The sequence below is a fragment of the Corythoichthys intestinalis genome, chromosome 13 (assembly GCF_030265065.1).
Source record: "Corythoichthys intestinalis isolate RoL2023-P3 chromosome 13, ASM3026506v1, whole genome shotgun sequence".
In the NCBI taxonomy this organism is placed as follows: domain Eukaryota; kingdom Metazoa; phylum Chordata; class Actinopteri; order Syngnathiformes; family Syngnathidae; genus Corythoichthys; species Corythoichthys intestinalis.
Genome location: NC_080407.1, coordinates 6,035,361 through 6,055,566, shown reverse-complemented (window position 1 = coordinate 6,055,566; position 20,206 = coordinate 6,035,361). Strand labels below are relative to the sequence as shown.

The 20,206-nt window shown below is 37.6% G+C and overlaps 1 protein-coding gene across 8 annotated transcripts in view; it reads right to left on the bottom strand.

Moving 5' to 3' along the window:
* The window catches only part of osbpl8 (oxysterol binding protein-like 8), a 78,511-nt gene extending 59,887 nt beyond the window's left edge, over nucleotides 1-18,624 (bottom strand). For 5 of the 8 annotated variants that reach the window (XM_057854933.1, XM_057854927.1, XM_057854928.1 and 2 more), the window contains exons 1-3: nucleotides 18,344-18,622; nucleotides 10,931-10,981; nucleotides 2,874-2,973 (exon numbers count right to left, since the gene is read on the bottom strand). Coding sequence is in view for 7 of the 8 variants with exons in the window: in XM_057854927.1 (XP_057710910.1) it covers nucleotides 2,874-2,924 (51 nt within the window). In the remaining variant the exon portion in view is untranslated. Of the gene's footprint in view, nucleotides 1-2,873; nucleotides 2,974-10,930; nucleotides 10,982-18,343 lie in introns of all 8 variants that reach the window. The other 3 variants (XM_057854924.1, XM_057854925.1, XM_057854926.1) reach the window with 2 other exon arrangements.
* Between the last annotated feature and the right edge of the window lie 1,582 nt (nucleotides 18,625-20,206).

Genomic DNA, 20,206 nt, shown 5'->3' with positions numbered 1-20,206 from the left:
CAGAAACAACTTTGTTTTTCACCTTTCCTTTTTTTCCATTGACATTTTTGCAACTAGGAAGAAGAGCGTTGTGCGCCTCGCTTTGGCATTTAGAACTCATTTGTGGTAACTCGGGTTGTTCCGATCATGTTTTTTTGCTCCCGATCGTTTTAGTTTGAGTATCTGCCGATCCCGATATTTCCCGATCCGATTGCTTTTTTTTGCTCCCGATTCAATTCCAATCTTTCCCGATAATTTTTCCCGATCATATACCTTTTGGCAATGCATTAAGAAAAAAATGAATAAAACTCTGACGAATATATACATTCAACATACAGTACATAAGTACTGTATTTGTTTATTATGACAATAAATCCTCAAGATGGCATTTACATTATTAACATTCTTTCTGTGAGAGGGATCCAAGGATAGAAAGACTTGTGACTTTGTATATTGTGACTAAATATTGCCATCTAGTGTATTTGTTGAGCTTTCAGTAAATGATACTGTAGCCATGCCCAAATGCATGATGGGAAGTGGAACCATGACTGTGCGTAGTGCTACCAATTGATATATCTTCTCTGCGTTGGGAAATAACATAAGGTGTTAAGAAAAAGATCAATTGCTCCCTTGCTTCCCCACATTGCTTCCCATGATATTTCTTATCGTAGGGAGAGGGATTGTAAGGCTTTAGCCAATTAAAAAAAGGCTCCAAAGGCTGCCAAAATTCACTCTACTCATTTTACGCTGCCTTTTATCTCTCTATATAGGTAAAATGGCGCCATTACAGATAGAGCGCGACTATGCGTGAGTGAGTTGTGCAGTGCATGCATTAATTGCGTTAAATATTTTAATGTGATACATTTTAAAAAATAATAATAATTACCGCCGTTATCGGGATAAATTTGATAACCCTACCTTAAGCTTAAACTAAAGACTCTGGATGAGTGTAACATATTATGTCTGTAACGTTAAATACAATTAGAAAACTATTTAAACTAAAAGTAGAGAAAGGGTTGCATTTCAAAGGTCTCACTGGCACATTGTTTTGTATTTTCCGCACTATATGGCGCATCAGAATATTTGGCGCACCTTCAAAGAAAGTGCAGACCAAAAAGTTCCATTCTGGTCTCATCCGACCACATGACCTTCTCCCATTGCTCCTCTGGATCAGCCAGATGGTCAGTGGCAAACTTCAGACGTGTCTGGACATGCACTGGCTTCAGCAGCGGGACCTTGCGTGCGCTGTAGGATTTTAATCCATGACGGCGTAATGTGTTTCCGATGGTTTTCTTCGAGACTGTGGTTCCAGCTCTCTTCAGGTCATTGACCAGGTCCTGCCGTCTAGTTCTGGGCTGATCCCTCACCTTCCTCATGATCAGTGATGCCCCACGAGGTGAGATCTTGCATGGAGCCCCAGAACGAGGCAGAATGACCGTCAACTTGAACTTCTCCCATTTTCTAATAATCGCTCCAACAGTTGTTACCTTTTCACCAAGCTGCTTGCTTATTTCCCTGTAGCCCATCCCAGCCTTGTGCAGGTCTATTATTTTATCCCTGATGTCCTTACACAGCTCTTTGGTCTTGGCCATTGTGGAGAGGTTGGAGTTTGTTTGTTTGAGCATGTGAACAGGTGTCTTTTATACAGGTAACAAGTTCAAACAGGTGCAGTTACTTCCGGTAATGAGTGGAGAACAGGAGGGGTTATTAAAAAAGAACAAAGAGCCGAAATATTTACTAGTTGGTAATGTATCAAATACTTATTTCATGCAGTTAAATACAAATGTATTATTTAAAACTTATACAATGTCATTTTCTGGATTTTTGTATTAGATTCCGTCCCTCACAGTTGAAGAGAACTTATGATACAAATTACAGACCTCTACATGGCTTGCAAGTGGGAAAACCAGCAAAATCGGCAGTGTATCAAATACTCGTTCCCCCCACTGTATGTAGGGGTTGAACACATCCTCTCTATTATTTTCCTGAGAGCCCGGTGACACAATACATCGCTCCTAATGAATGATTAGGCGATAACCACGCTGCGTGTGGCATCCCTGGACAGTCAGATAAAAGTCTTAAAAAGGTTAGCAATCAAAAGAAAGAGTTGAATGCCAATTTGACTTTCAGAAGCCTTTCGTCATTAGCGGCTTACTCACGCAAAACGCTTAAAAGAGGACATTAATAATTATTCACGCCGCGCTGAGAAACTCAACACGAGGGCGAAAGGCTCTCAGGTCTGCAACCCAATAATCCCACTGTGTATCTTTTTGCTTCTGGGAGCCATGTAGTGATGTTATCAGGCTATCTGCAATTATAATTGCACTCCCACTCACTAGGAAAAAAAAGCTACAGGGGGATTACGGTGGAGGTGAAACGAAAGGACAGAACGGTAAACCTGGGAGCAGAAAGAAAGGAAGTGCCACTTTATTGCATCGGTGTTGACTGGCGCTCCCATCTGGCACATTAGAGATTTTATGGAAGTCCTTGAAATAGATTGTGAGTTATGCGCTTTCATAAATATTTGTCTGGAGAAAAACATGATCGAGTCAAAGGCCAAGTATGTTCTGAGCAACAATATTGAAACGTACATTGGAGTAAACAGTGTTTTGAGCTTGTTGTTTTTTTCCTCTCACAAAAACAAAGTAATGATTATAATCTTGTTATACAGTGCATGCAGACTGTGCCTGGTTAGCATGAGAAGCATTTTCAGGTAATCATTAAGGCTAATCAAATGTACTTTCTGGAAACAATGTCTCATCAGTGGATGCACGAAGGGAAATGAATGGTTAGAGGAAATCATCACGGTCAACAAGAAATTCACAACAGAGTACTCGCTCTAAGTTCTTGTGAATTTCTGAACCAAAAATTGCACCTTGTATGTTCAGACTCACCAAAGTGGTCTCGGTCTCCTGTTGGGAGTCAGAAGAGGACTTCATGGTCATGTTCAAGCTGAGACGGCGGTCTGTCAGCGCTGCTCAGATAAGTGCATATCTGTCAGGAGAGTGAAGCAATACAAAAGAGTTACCGCTGCAGGAAATGATTACAGCAGCAACTGTCGGATGGTAGATTTCCATCACTCAGAGCAAAGATGTGCCAAACTGTCAGCTGTTTCCGAACGGAAATTCTGATTTCTCTTTGCTTTTTTTTCCTCTCAAGAAGCTGTGAGGAGCAAAGGCACCTTCCATATTAGCGTAAAGGCCGTCCACCATCAGCAGATGCCAGTTATCGATAACTCGTTTAATGTTTCTTTAACATTATAATCTTGACTGTTTGTTAACTGCTGTTTTTATGCTGCTTCAGATCTTAGATATTTCAAAATAAAGCCAGATTTATCCCATTTTGTTGCATTTCCCACCATTCTATGGCAAGCTTAAGTCGTTAGCGCCTGAGATAAAGCTAAGGCACTAATTGCAAGATAAAAGGGTGAGCTAAAAATACTTCCAAGCAGTGTTGTTTTTATCAATGATGACGATAACGAAAATATTTCATCGGCGAACAATTTTTTCGTGACGATGACGAGCTAAAAACGTGTCTCGGGTGACTAAAAGATAACGAGACCAATGCCAGTTTGAGATGTAATTTTGCCATAGTTTCCGTCATGAGTTCACAATGTGTGACATTTTGTTATCATATGTCTAGCTAACACGCATCGTAGCAGTGCTTGGTCGTGTCACTCATGTGACATGCTGCACTCTCCCCACCATCATCCCCCACACTCCCTTATTTACTGGTGTCCTCCAGACTAAATACAGTGGTATGAAAAAGTATAAGAACCTTTTGGAATTTCTCACATTTTTGCATAAAATCACCATCAAATGTGATCTGATCTTTGTCAAAATCACACAGATGAAAAAACTGTCTGCTTTAACTAAAACCACCCAAACATTTATAGGTTTTCATATTTTAATGAGGATAGTATGCAAACAATGACAGAAGGGGGGAAAATAAGTAAGTGAACCATCACATTTAAATATTTTGTGTGCGCCCCCCCCTGTCATCAACTAGACGCTTCCTGTAGCTGCAGATCAGTCTGGCACATCGATCAGGACTAATCTTGACCCATTCTTCACTATAAAACTGCTGTAGTTCTTTTTTTTATTTATTTATTTATTTATTTTATTTTCCCTTCAGGCATACAAATCCAAACAAACATACAGCATTTATATGTGTTTACAATTAATTCAACCCGAAAAGAAAAGGGCTGACGGGAGAAGCTGAAGCTTATTGAAACCCGTCCCCAGTATACCATATAGGACGCAGAAAATATCGAATATCAATTTTTGACATTCAGATTTCGTAGTGATTAGAAGTTTTTTTATTAAAATTTTTTTTTTTTTATAGTAACCATCCCCTCTGATTGTTCATTTTCTCAGTTAGATTCCTCTGACTCCTCGTCTGGCATGAATCGCTGCCTTTAGGTCATGCCACAGCATCTCAATGGGTTTCAAGTCTGGATTGGCTACTCCAGAACGTGTATTTTGTTCTTCTGAAACCATTCTGAAGTCGATTTACTTCTGTTTTAGATCGTTGTCTTGTTGCAGCATCCATCCTCTTTTTAGCTTCAACTGTCTGACAGACAGCCTCAGGTTTTCCTGAAAAACCTTTTCATTCTTCCATTAATGATTGCAAGTTGTCCAGGTCCTGAGGCAGAAAAACAGCCCAAAATCATGATGCTCCCTCCACCATGCTTCACGGCGGGGATGAGGTGTTGATGTTGGTGAGTTGTTCCATTTTTCCTCCACACATGCCATTGTGTGTTACTCCCGAACAATTCAACTTTGGTTTCATCAGTCCACAAAATATTTTCCCAAAACTTCTTTGGAGTATCCAAGTGCCTTTTTGCGAACATAAACGAGCAACAATATTTTTTTTAGACAGCAGTGGCTTCCTCCGTGGAGTCCTCCCATGAACATCATACCATGGCCATAGTTTTACATATAATTGATGTGTGCACATAGGTATTTGACTGTGCCAGTGATTTCTGTAAGTCTTTAGCAGACACTCTAGGGTTCTTTTTATACCTCTGAGTATTCTGCGCTGAACTCTTGGAGTCATCTTTGGTGGACGGCCACTCGTTGGGAGAGAACCAACAGTGCCAAACTCTCTCTATTTGTAGACAACTTTTCTAACTGTCGATTGATGAAAAACCAGACTTTTAAAGATTGTTTTTTATCCTTTCCCGGCTTTAAAGAAATCAACAATCCTTGATCAGAGGTCTTCAGACAGCTCTTTTGACAATTCTTACCAGGTGTGTGTTTTATAGTGGGCAGGGCAGCTTTAAACCATTCATCAGTGATTGGGCACACACCAGACTTAAATTGTCTGGTAAAAATTGGTTTCTATTGATCTTTAAGTCTCCTTAGGCAGAGGTTTCCACTTACTTATTTTCCCTCCTTCTGTTATTGTTTGCATGCTATCCTCATTAAAATATGACAACGACAGCTGAAACGAATACTCGAGACACTCGAGTTTAAAAACTGATCTGAGTAATTTTTTTCACCTCGAGGAATCGTTTAATTTTGCCAGCTCTAAGCATCACGTTTTGCCCGGACTACTTTTAATGCGGGACAACGCGCTGACGTCACGTGCGTAGAGGAAAAACCAATTAAAAAAAAACTTTACTACATCCGACAGCTGCTACAAACTACGCCGACGTTGCTAAAAACTACGCCCGCATGATGCTAGTGTTGTAGCAGGTAGTATCCGACGCGTCTCATAGATATCGCATGCATTTAGGACTAGATACGAAATGACAGACTCGGCTGCGTCTCGGCAGCGATAGTAAACAGCCGCCATCTTTAAGCAGTAGACTTCTCGGTGCTAAAAAATATAACGTTACTGTCACTCGTTCACGTAACGTTAGCCCTTCGGAGGGCTGGGTTTTTATTGATTATGACCACTGTCAATGCGTGGCTAACGTGTCTTACATACCGGCTTTATTTAATCTGTAAAAACATAGCGCGCTAGAGTGATGAGGGTGTAAAATTAAAACATAATAAAGCTAACTTTCAGTTTTAGCTCAGTAGTCATTGCTGAATAAAATACCATGTAGCACTGGTCCCTAATGTGCTCCAATACAGCAGGTATCATACATTTATTTTGAACACTGCAAAAACTCAAAATCCTATCAGTCCTTACAGTTTAGACTAACTTAAAACTTAACTAGAACTTCAAAATAGTTTGACACAAATGGAAATTCAATTGAAACACGTGGGAAAAACATAACTTTCAAGTGATGTGTGTTATCAAGCGTAATTACATTTTTAGGTAAGAAATATGTTTTTTTAATAAGATCTAGAAGTTTTTTGAGTGAAAGCAGTTAATTTTTTTTTCTAGTCACATCTGAGATGCAATTGTTGGCTGTTTTCAACAATGTACATCGAAAATAAAGACATTGATTGATTGAAAATGGTTCAATATTGGATTAAATGTCTCTTTTTCTCGTGTATATTTATAATGTAATAATTTATAATATTTATGTGACAAATTCCAAAAGGTTCAGATTCTTTTTCATACCACTGTATGCCATGTTGATTTAGCTTTTAATGGTCTGTGTTGAATGATCATCACGCACTAAATGTAACGTGTAGCGTTGTGTTAGCATTAGCATTTAGCATGGTGATTGTCGTCTTAAACTCGTGCTCAGTTTGTGGCGTCCAGGTGAGTTTAATTAATTTAAAATAACCTACTGTACAGACGAAAACAAAGAATTCAATGTTAGTCTATACAGTATGTGTGCAAGTTTTCAACAAACATGACCGAGAGATTCCGACCTGCACTTCCTGACTGTAAAGACGGATGTGCAAATCACAGTCCTGCAAGTAGCAGGACTGGTTATAAAGATGCAAATCGTCAGACAGGAGGTAGGAGGACATTTCGGCAGTGAAACGGTCGCCAAGTCAATCGACTAATGAAGAACTCACCTGCTCTGACAGTCACACACAATCACACACATTGCTCTCTCAAGGACCCGCCGCGCTAAGACAGATGCTTCGGCAATCAAGCCTATGAATCAGAACGGAGTGGCAGCCGCAAAGGTGGGAGGAAGGAAAAAATAACACAGCGCCTACATTATACATAAAAATGAACATATGTTTTGGACTATAAGACGGACGCACTAGTAAAAAAAAAAAAAATGTATTGGTAACACTTTATAATAACTATCCGTTTTACTAGTTAATAGATCATTAGTAAACTGTTGATAAATGATTTATTGTTGATTTGTGAAGTATTTGTTAAGAGTTTGTTAAGCATTTACAGGGTGTTCCAATATGGTTGACCCCATTCTAAATGCCCATGCTAGTTGATGGATCTTAATAAAACTATATACACTTTATGTTGAAGGTCTAAGTTTTATTGGTTAAATATACAAAGAAAAGTACAAATATTTGTTGGTTCTATGGCAGATTTTCATAAATGTGCAACATGAGCGCTGCCTGCAAAATGCCTTATCAAATGCCTTTTCTTTTGAAGTGAACGGCATTTCTTAACCTAAAAAGATAGAAATGCCAAACGTTACACACAAAAACCTGAAACGTTTCTACACAAACTGTGTTTCAAGTGAAGAACACCCTGTAACTGCTTAACAAACTGTAAACAAATACTTCACAAATCAACAATAAATCATTTATCAACAGTTTACTAATGATCTATCAACTAGTGAAACGGATAGTAATTATAAAGTGTTACCAATGTATTGATGTGAAATAACTAGGGCTGTCAAAATTATCGCGTTAACGGGCAGTAATTAATTATTTAATCACGTTAAAATATTTGACGCAATTAACGCACATGCCCCGCTCAAACAGATTAAAATGACAGCAGTGTAATGTCCGCTTGTTACATTGCATTGGGTCCAAATGATTTTATGGCTTTCAGCACAATGAGTGTGATTGGTGTAATTATTGAAATCATAATTGGCGAGCCATAGTTTATTTTTTGATTGAAAATTTTACTAATTTTAATAAAACGAAAACATTAAGAGGGGTTTTAATATAAAATTTCTATAACTTTTACTAACATTTATCTTTTAAGAACTACAAGTCTTTCTATCCATTGATAGCTTTAAGACAATGTTAATGCCATCTTGTTGATTTACTGTTATAATAAACAAATACAGTACTTATGTACCGTATGTTGACTGTGTCTTATCTTTCCATTCCAACAATAATTTACAGAAAAATATGGCAAATTTTATAGATGGTTTGAATTGCAATTAATTACGATTAATTAATTTTTAAGCTGTAATTAACTCGATTAAAAATCATTTGACAGCCTTTGAAATAACGTTTAAGAACTTGTAAAATGACATATTTCAATTTCAATACGTTGCTGGACTATGAATAAAAGCACTTTGGAACACATAGTACACAAAATCAGGGGGAAAACCCATTTATATTGCTTGTTCCAATTAAATCATGCGGCTGTCCCAGTTTGGGCAGGTAAATGGAAGCTGATGTAGGTCAGCAAAGGTACAGTTGAATATTAATCAACCCTATGCAAAAGACAAAAATGTCACCAAAAGCATCCTTTAACCCTATATTGCCAAATGTATCACATTTGATACACCTAAAATTTCATGGTTTTGAGACTATTTCAGAATTTTGACATTTCTTTTTGGAAATAAAAAATGATGGATGCAAGTCAACACATGCACCTGCAGGTTCCATGAGAAAAACAAAGGATTTAGATATCTGAGCGCTTATTACACATATTCATTTTGACTTTTCTTTTTACAAATTTGAAAAAAACGGTTTCATTAGGACCTTGTTTTTCATATTTTGGGATTCTGTGATAATTGCTTCATACTGCTGGCATTACAGGGTTAAGGGCAACAAATCAATCAATACGACATGAATATGGATGCTTTGACAAGAAAATCTTCCCAATTTAGAGTGAGCATTTAACCCTTAAATACCTGCAACATGAAGCAATTATCAGAGAATCCCAACATTTGAAAAATAAGGTCCTCATGAAACCTTTTTTTCAAATTGTAAAAAGAAAAGTCAAAATAAATATGTGTAATAGGTAAAGATGTCTTGATCGATCGGGATGCCGATCGATCGGGTCCGATCACGTCATTTTCAAAGTATCGGAATCGGCAAAAAAATATCGGACATGCCTTTTTTTAATATATATATTTTTTTAATTAAATAGTTTTCTAATTGTATTTAACGTTACAGACAAAATGTCTTACATTCATCCAGAGTCTTTAGTTTTGGCTTAAAGTAGGGCTATCAAATTTATCGCGTAAACGGCGGTAATTATTTTTTTTTTTAAATTAATCACGTTAAAATATTTCATGCAATTAACGCATGCGCTGCACGACCCACTCACGCATTGACGCGGTCAATCTATAATGGCGCCATTTTACCGACATATAGAGCTAACAGGCAGCGTAAAATGAGTAGAGAGAATTTTGGCAGTCTTTGGAGCCTCTTTTTAATTGACTAAAGCCTTAAAATCCCTCTCTCAACAACTAGAAATATTGTGGGAAGCAATGTGGGGAAGAACGGTAGTGGTTGATCTTTTCCTTAACACCCTATGTTACTTCCCAATGCAGAGAAGATATATCAATTGGTGCCACTACGCACAGTCATGGTTGCACTTCCCATCATGCATTTGGGCAGAACAGTTAAATGGCTACAGTATCATTTACTGAAAGCTCAACAAATACACTAGATGGCAATATTTAGTCACAATATACAAAGTCACATTTTTCCTTTAAGAATTACAAGTCTTTCTATCCGTGGATCCCTCTCACAGAAAGAATGTTAATAATGTAAATGCCATCTTGAGGATTTATTCTCATAATAAACAAATACAGTACTTATGTACTGTATGTTGAATGTATATATTCGTCCGAGTTTTATTCATTTTTTTCTTAATGCATTGCCAAAATGTATATGAGCGAGAAAAATTATCGGGAATGATTGGAATTGAATCGGGAGCAAAAAAAAAAAAAAATGCAATCGGATCGGGAACATTAGTAATAAGCGCTCTGATATTTATAACCCTTGCTAAATCCTGTTTGTTTTTCTCATGGAACCTGCAGATGTGTTGACTTGCATCCATCATTTTTTAATTTTTTTTCCAAAAGAATTGTCAATATTCTGAAATGGTCTCAAAATCATGAAATTTTAGGTGTATCAAATGTGACATGTTTGGCAATAAAGGGTTAACCTTTTTTTACTATTCACTCAATTATGGAGTCAAAACTTATTGCAGTTCTTCGGGATGCGACGCTGTTTCCAATCACTATAGTGTGATATTTGGCAGACACGCGACAATATTTCACCCCTGCCAAAGTGGAAAAAATTTGCAATGCGGCAAGAAGATCAAATAGCCATAAATAAAATCCAGTCTCACTTCACTGTTACATCAATTACACATCAAAGAAAGACAGCAGCGTGTCACCTTGCGCTATCCCAATGATATCAATGGGAGAGCAACACTCCAGCTACACCGGGACGGGAATTCTGATGAGCAGGATGACGAGGGCTGTCTGACCGAACCCGGCCGGCGAGGTGTCAAGGAGACTCCGATGACCTCAAAACGTCTTTAAATCCTCTTAGCGGGCAAACAATACAGCGGTGAATGTGGACTACAGAGATGTGCTATGTGACGCACGCCGCCTGATTTGAATGTTTCTGTGTGTGCGAGAGAGTGACAACTCTTACATAAGAGCAGAAGAGAGCGTGAGAACACAGGTGCCCGGACAGATGCTGCCACGTTAAGATGTTACCGTCTTTGAATTCAAAACGTTCAAAGGTGAAGAGTTTAAAGGTCTCGGGTGCTATGTGTTCTCCACGGAACGTCCGTCAACTGGCATTTGAAAGCAGCCGTGCAACACAAACTGTGATGTTACTTCTTTAAACGGGATTGGACACGGAACAACAGATGAATTCCATCACATAGATGTGGCATGCACGAGAGTCAGAGAACCTACCTCATGCAGTTCGGGGAAGCAGACGGCACCATAATATTCACAACACAGACCCTAGAAGGAGAAAAAGATACAGAGCTGGAGAGAGAGGGAGAGACATGGAGATGACATCACCATATTTTTTGCCCGCCTCCTATAAAATGTAGGCTGGTGCTGCAGGGCGGCCAGCGTCTGCGGGAGACGAGCAGAGAGCGCTCCCCTCTGTGTGTGCATGTTCTAGATGTACAGTATATGGGGCAAAACATTGAATATTACAGTGTATCACAAAAGTGAGTACACCCCTCGCATTTCTGCAGATATTTATATCTTTTATTATATTATTATTTATAGGGCTGTCAAAATCATCGCGTTAACGGACGGTAATTAATTTAAAAAATTAATCACGTTAAAATATTTGACACAATTAACGCACATGCCCCGCTCAGACAGATTTAAATGACAGTACAGTGCAATGCCCACTTATTAATTGTGTTTTATGGAGTTTTGCCGCCCTCTGCTGGCGCTTGGGTGCGACTGATTTTATATTGCCTGGTACACCAGACTCACCGCTGTTCCAGCTATTGAGTCTGGCCACCATTCAGCGGATACAATTTCCAGGGCGGAGCAAGCCACAGCAAACAGACAGCGGAGTGGACCAATCGGCGACGGGCAGACGTGACGTTAGTAAAACGACGAGGGCAGGACGAGGGACTTGAGGGAATATACGAGGAGAGCGGAGTTTATTCAACATGGCTAGCGCGAGACAGACTGTTGTCAATGACTCGTGTCGATGTGTTTTTGGTCATTTAAAACTGATTTTACCGTGGATTGGAACATATTCTCGGCTCTCCTGTTCACCATCTGTGTTGTTGTGGAGACGACTTCCGACGCGCAAGAGTGACGTTGCTCGTTAAGAACACGTCACGCAAATGAACGAATCTGATTTGTCGATTGATTTTGTACCTGCTCGAGAGGCCGTTAATGTGCTGGGTCCCAGACTTTTCTCTCAGTGTTTGAAAAATACAGGGAGAACAGCCAGGCAAGATTTTATAGGCATCAGCACCCATGAGCATTGTGTAAGTAATTATTGACATCAACAATGGCGGGCTACTAGTTTATTTTTTGATTGAAAATTTTACAAATTCTATTAAAACGAAAACATTAAGAGGGGTTTTAATATAACATTTCTATAACTTGCACAACATTTATCTTTTAAGAACTACAAGTCTTTCTATCCATGGATCGCTTTAACAGAATGTTAATAATGTTAATGCCATCTCGTTGATTTATTGTTATAATAAACAAATACAGTCCTTATGTACCGTATGTTGAATGTATATATCCATCTTGTGTCTTACCTTTCCATTCCAACAATAATTTACTGAAAAATATAGCATATTTTATAGATGGTTTGAATTGCGATTAATTGCGATTAATTAATTTTAAAGCTGTAATTAACTCGATTAAAAATTTTAATCGTTTGACAGCCCTAATTATTTATTTTCACATATGAATGAACTCTATTATATAAGCTGCACACAGACTACTTTTCATTGTGTCAAAGTGTCATTTTGTCAGTGTTGTACCATGACAAGATATACCGTATTGGCCCGAATATAAGACGGCCCTGATTATAAGACGTCCCCTCTTTTTCAAGACTCAAGTTTGAAAAAAGACTTTTTGAACACCATATTAATTTTTATACAGAAAATAATTACAGTACATCCGAAACAAATGATTATAGCAATAGATTTGAGAGAAAAAGCATGTTATTTTGCCTCATTCAAATCTTAATATCTGAACATTTAAATATGTAAACTAGAGATGTCCCGATCGATCGGATCCAACCACGTCATTTTCAAAGTATCGGAATCGGCAAAAAAATATCGGCCATGCCTTTAAAAAAAATTTTTTTTTTTAAATTAAATTGTTTTCTAATCGTATTTAACGTTACAGACATAATATGTTACACTCATCCAGAGTCTTTAGTTTAGGCTTAAGGTAGGGTTATCAAATTTATCCCGATAACGGCGGTAATCAATTTTTTAAAAAATGTATCATAGCGCCGTTTTACCTATATATAGAGATAAAAGGCAGCGTAATATGAGTAGAGTGAATTTTGGCAGCCTTTGGAACCTTCTTTTAATTGGCTAAAGCCTTACAATCCCTCTCCCTACGATAAGAAATATCATGGGAAGCAATGTGGGGAAGCAAGGTAGCAATTGATCTTTTTCTTAACATCTTATGTTATTTCCCAACGCAGAGAAGATATATCAATTGGTAGCACTACGCACAGTCATGGTTCCACTTCCCATCATGCATTTGGGCATGGCCACAGTATCATTTACTGCAAGCTCAACAAATACACTAGATGGCAATAATTAGTCACAATATACAAAGTCACAAGTCTTTCTATCCGTGGATCCCTCTCACAGAAAGAATGTTAATAATGTAATTGCCATCTTGAGGATTTAGTGTCATAATAAACAAATACAGTACTTATGTACTGTATGTTGAATGTATATATTCGTCCGAGTTTTATTCATTTTTTTCTTAATGCATTGCCAAAATGTATATGGTCGGGAAAAATTATCAGGAATGATTGGAATTGAATCGGGAGCAAAAAAAAAAGCTATCGGATCGGGAAATATCGGGATCGGCAGATACTCAAACTAAAACCATTGGGATCGGATCGAGAGCAAAAAAACATGATCGGAACAACCCTAATGTAAACTAAAGTAGGGATGTCCCGATCCAGGTTTTTGCAATTCCGATCCGATACCGATATTGTTTTGCACTTCTGATCCAATACTGATACTGGCCGATACTGATACCGGCCTATTTGAGCATGTATTAAAGTTTAAAGTTATTTTGCTTCCTTACTTAGTTGCCAGACTCATGTTGAAAAGGGTTTTAGTACTCTTGATAACAACTAGCCAGCTGAATTAGGTGAGTTTGAAAAAGACACAATGGTTGGTAACAAGAAACTGACCTGTTTATTCAGTGATAAACACGAAACATTATGAATAACAAACAGAAATGGCATATTCAGTCAGTAAAACTTGCAAATAATATTGTAAACTGTCTTAAAAGAGCGAAACACACAAACAACCTCAGTGGAAAATAAACTATTTACTCAGCATCAGTTCTCTGCTCTTGAACAACTGTACCAAAGCTTTAAAAAAATCAGTGCAAATAATACTGTTTTAAACCAAAAATGGCTTCTACTCCCCAATATTTCCTACACTTTGTTGCTCCATCTCTATCTATTCTGCACACCCCCTTCAGCTGTTTGCCCTGGATGCAGTCCCAGTATGATGGGGAGATTTTTTTTTTGACAAAGACAAGCATTTCAAGATGCTCAGGTGACAGCTGACATTTTTACGAATTAACTTTAAATTTACTAGTACATTGCAGTCATAATGTAGGAGATGCCACGGAGGTAAATTGGGAGACGGTAATGCGAGTGTGCTGAAGGTGTGCCGTAAAATGCGGACCGGATTTTAGGGAAACCAAAGCAAAAACTGGAATGGATTATGTAAATCGGTGTGCAGGAAACCCCAGAGCGGATTTTCCCCCCAAAAAATGGGTCGGGAGTCTGGATCGTCTCCGATGCGCATTTTTTTGCGCATATCGGCGGTCGATCCGATCCAAACTTCGGATCGGGACAACTCTAAACTAAAGTGCAATCACATTCGTAAATGAATGGCTTCTGGTTTTCGAAATTTAAATAAACCAATCTATTGTGATAAAACAACAAAATCACAATAACTGCATTAATCATCAAAGTGAAGTCTAACTGTAACTGTAGTCTCGAAACAAATCTGAATAAGGAAAAACATTGCAATAAAATAATGTAAAATGGTTAAACTTCACCATTTTACATATCACCATTTCGATATTTTGTCACACCACTAATCAACAACATAGTGAGTTAGTAAAAAAAGAATAACACGTATGAAAATTTACCCATTGAAGTAAATAAATTAACAACAACAAAAAAATACAAAATTGGAAACTTGAACGCAGGTAATCAATAAGCAAAAAATGTTAAATCTTTCTATTACCAACAAGCAAACCACTGTTCATTCAATATTTAACACCGCAGCAATGCTTTGACTCATCCCCCGCATAATATGCATAGCACAAGTGTTTAAAAATAGCTTGTGGACAATATGTTTCATGAAGGTGAAATACCATTTTTCAACGTTCATCTTCCAGATTCCACTTGTTTCATGTTAGATGGCAGCCACACAGTCTTCCACAGTCAGATGTTATCACTACGTGAAATACTAAATAACAGGCTACTTTACAAAGAACAGCGAGGGACGCTTTAGTCGCTCATCATCCCCGCATCCGTGTATCAAACAGCTCCATCAAACGCAATGAATCGTGTTCACCTCAAAAGGCCTGCAGCTGTGCACATCATTGAGGAGTCTGCCTGAGTGGATTACAATGTTAGATGAGTTTTGCAGAGCCTCATCTGCCTTGTATACATCAAACTAGGGGGAGTTGTAGTGTAGTGCGTGAGGCATGCTTTGCGCAATCCTAGGTGTGGCCAAGTACTTCATGCTAAGTCACAAAATGGTAAGAAATAAGGTTGCAAATGGGCGCTTGATGACGACGGACACTGAAGTTAATGGTCTGAGACAATTGTAAAAAGCTTTTGACGCGCCTACAAATTTCTTATCCCACCCTCGAAAAATCAATTGTACGAGCAGACCTGAAATAAATCAACCTCAGTACTTGCAAATTTCTTTTTCAACCTCTGTACATTTTTACTGTAACACGAGGACATGTATAATTTCCTCATTTTAACTTCCCCAAAATACAAATAGGCTTCCACTGACACATCAAGACAAACAACTAATAAACAGAAAAACAAGCTTCTGCTGTGAATTGGAATGAGTTTATCACTAGTAGACGTCCAATCCATTTGAATGTCTATGGCTGTCATTGGCAGCCAATGCCAGGAAATTTGGTAATTTTGGGCCATCTAAGGTCATTTACTTGTTGATTTTTAGTTGATTTGGGGGTATTTTATGGGTCACTTCCTGTTTATTTTGAGTTACAGAACAGGAAGTGACCTGGGACTCACCCAAATGATTAGGTAGTGACTCAAATTCAACAGGAAATGACTTGTAAATGAACAGCAAGTGAGCTGTAAATGCCCCGAAAAATCGGACAGAATGACTGCGAATGCTCTGGTGTCGAATTAGAGCAGCAACGATTAATCGATTAACTCGAGTATTCGATAAAAAAAGATTCAAATTAAATTTTGCTGCTTCGAGTATTCATTTAATTAAAGTGGCGTTGTAATGGTTTGTTTTGAAAGTGTTTGCATTGATTTTCATTGATTTGGGTGGATACACAGCCCTCTAGTCTGCCTCATTTCACATGGCTGAATCAATCTGCTCCCTGTTAAGACCAACATAAGCTAAGTTTTTGTTTGAGCTCATGATTAAAAAAAAAAAAATGCATTCGTAATTTAGTTTAAAGGTATATTTAGACATTTTTTATGGGAATATGTGTCTAAGCCATTTGTTAAGAACATTGTAAAAAAGCATTGGCATTTTATAGCATTTAAGCTAACGGACTTTTGCTATGTAAGTTAGCCAGTTGTTCTTTTGTTGTACATAGGTCAGGTATTTTATTTTTTTATGTCCCTTATCCGTTTATTTGAAATAAATAATTCATCGATTGATCGGCTACTAAAATAATCGATAGCTGCAGCCCTATTTCGAATGAACGAACGTTCCCAGTCTAAATGGATTGGGCGTTGAGCACCGTCAATGGCAGCCTTAGAGTTACCTGAGATACGATTATGGTGGGAGACTTTGGTAGCAACTTATTGGTCCCTTTTTAAAAAAAAATTATTTACCGTAATTTTCGCACTATAAGGCGCACCTGACTATAAGCCGCTACCAAGCAAATTTGACAAGAAAACGACATTTGTTCATAGATAAGCCACACTGGACTATAAGCCGCAGCTATCTTCACTGTATTATGAGATATTCACACCAAAAGATATTAACTGGTAACACTTTATTTGACAGCGGCATCATACGATTGTCATAAGACCAAATGAACCACCATGAAGCTTTGAACCAATTGGTTGCAAAGCTTCATTGCTTCATTGCAATAAGCTTCATTTGGCCATCACTGCTCCCTTAGGGGAGACAGTCAACTTCTGCTGCCACCTGCTGTCAACACTGTTGTTGTTCAGCATGCCTCCTAGCATGCATTGTGGTGCTACAGATGAAAATAACAATCAAAATTCATGTTCTGTGCTAATTATTTCTTCAGTTACTGTTCCAGTTGTTTCATTAATTGCTAATTATGGTATTTTGTAACACTTTATTTGACAGTGGCGCCATAAGATTGTAATTAGACAATCATAAATATGACATGACACTGTCATAAGGAAAAAAAAAAAAAAAATCAACTAAAGTGTCACCGATTAACCCAAATAAATCAACAAATAAGCCGCACTGGACTATAAGCCGCAGGATTCAAAATGAGGGAAAAAAGTAGCGGCTTATAGTCCAAAGATTAGAGTACTTATTTTTCTTTTAAACACTTACACCTTTTTAAAACGATATCTCGATTCTTGGCAGGAGCATACCGATAACCTTTTGGGATACAAAGTATCACGATATATCACCATTTCGATATTTTGTCACAGCCCTAATACAGTAGGTTTAAACAATAATTGCATCGTATTATAAAGCTGCCAAATAATACCTATCACCGTCTAAAAGAATGAAATGACAGCAGCTTTTCTTGGCTTTGTTCTAACCAGAACAAAGTGCCACTCGTGAACGGAAGCTCCATTTGCCTGGCAAATGTGCAAGTCTGCTCGCAACACTAATTTGGCATGGAAAGTCAGGGATAACCTATCATTAACAATGCAAAATGTGTGGGTGAATTGGATTGGAGCCTAGTGTCGAAATAGCCTCTTCATGGATTTAATGAAGAATTTAGAGTTCTGCTGTAAAACACAACACATCATAAGAGTTGAGAAAACATTATAAAAGTCGGTAGAGTAATCAAATATTGAAAAGCAAGTATTTTGGCTTGTGCCATCAGATGACTTCACTATTGTTGAAATGCATTACATGAATGCCATTTGCAGGCTCCATCCAAGTGAAAGTGAAACATGGCACCGAGGTGCATCAGTGACACTATTGTGCATGGGAAGTCATGTGAACAGGTAAAGTATCTGTCTTACACACATGACAAAATGTCAACAAAATATCCCCTTGCAGACAGATTGATGCAGGGTTTACTTTCCTTAGATTATTACATAACAGTACAGTCTGCTCCTCTTCTGCAGAGGTGACACCAGCGTAAACATTAGCACAGCTAGTTGCATTTATAGGTGACACATGATTCAAACCAGTGCAACTGGGCGTTGTTCGACGACTTGGTACTCACCTGTGATGAGGACAGCTCACCGGAGGAAAATGCTGACTTGTTATATCAGCGTAGTCTGCATTGAAAGGGTTTTTCTGACTAATGCTAACGATTAGCCGTCGTTCGTAGTCATGTTCGCTTCATGCTCAGCCTAATTCAGTCCGTTTTTCCCCCCACATGTTATTTATTCAATATGTGATTAAAAAATATGGATACAAATGTATAAACGATTGCTAAGAGAACTTGTTAGCAGCCGCTCCATCGGCTCGGCTATGTCAAAATCCCAAGTAGACAGAAGGTAAAATAGCATGAAATATTGCGAGTGCGGGTTACATACATTCAAAATAAAAGATTAAATTCAAAATACTGACTATACATTTCGGTTATACACACATATCTTCTATTAAATTTAACAAGAGTTGATATAAAATTTATACTAGTAAGTTTTGGGGGTGAAATATTGGTTGAACTGTTAGTTACCTAAGCATTGGAGTACTTTATATTGAAATGTGAAAGTTGAGTATCCGTTTCATCTTACGAATCATGGAACTTTGACTACCGTATGACAGTCTTCCTTTCCGCTGATTTGATTTACTTGAACAAAATATAACAGCTTCAATAAAAACCTCCACCACGGTGGTTTATTTGAAATTATTTATCGTGGGTGATGCAAAGCACGGTTCGCAAAAAAACCTGAACCCATTTAAAAACGCTAGGGTTAGATGTTTTTCATATTTCATCTAAATTTCAAAAGATAAATAATGAAAAAACGGGAGTCAATTTTCTAAACATAGATTTATATTATTATTATTTTAAGTAAGAATGAGTGCTTAGATGTTTTTCATATTTCATATATATTTCAAAAGATAAATAATGAAAACATTTTCTCGACATAGACAATTTATATTATTATTTTTTAAAAGTAAGAATAAGCGCTATTAACACGTTCGAATGGATGATATTACATAAACAAATACCCACATATATACATATATATACTAGGGCTGTCAAACGATTAAATTTTTTAATCGAGTTAATTACAGCTTAAAAATTAATTAATCGTAATTAGTCGCAATTAATCGCAATTCAAACCATCTATAAAATATGCCATATTTTTCTGTAAATTATATATATATTCTGTAAAATAAATTGTTGGAATGGAAAGATAAGACACAAGATGGATATATACATTCAACATACGGTCCATAAGGACTGTAGTGGGCATTTCACTCTACAGTCATTTAAATCTGTCTATGCTGTCCTCACTCCGAAGCGTCTACTTTTTCCAAAGCTAGACAGCTAGTGAACGATGACTTAATAATCAGACTTCTTCTTTCTTTTTCATCTGATTTATTAATAAAATGGCCTCAAACCATTGTCCTCTTTAGACTGTCGTAAAACTACAAAAAAAGTACACAAGCATTGCATTAGCAACAACGTTAGCTTAGCACGCTATACAGGTTCACTAAACATAAACAAAAAGCGTCTCATACAAAAAATATAACATTTCGCTTACTAACATAATATGTACATTCTTTACAACAACCATACTTACGGACAAATCTTGTCCAAGGATCATATAAGAACAACATTACAACATAGGCGTCAGCCCGAGACGTTGTGCAGCCATATTGAACTGGCAAGAAAACAATAAACCATGTCGCAAAGCGAGCACAAGAGTTCGCTGTTAGACAGCACAAAAAGCCTTGCTGTAAAACTTACCAAAAGGCAGAATACTGTCTGAGCAGGACATGTGCGTTAATTGCGTCAAATATTTTAACTTGATTAATTTTTAAAAAATCACTACCGCCCGGTAACGCGATAATTTTGACAGCCCTAATATATACACAGCAAACCAGGATGGAAGTACATGTAAAAATAGCG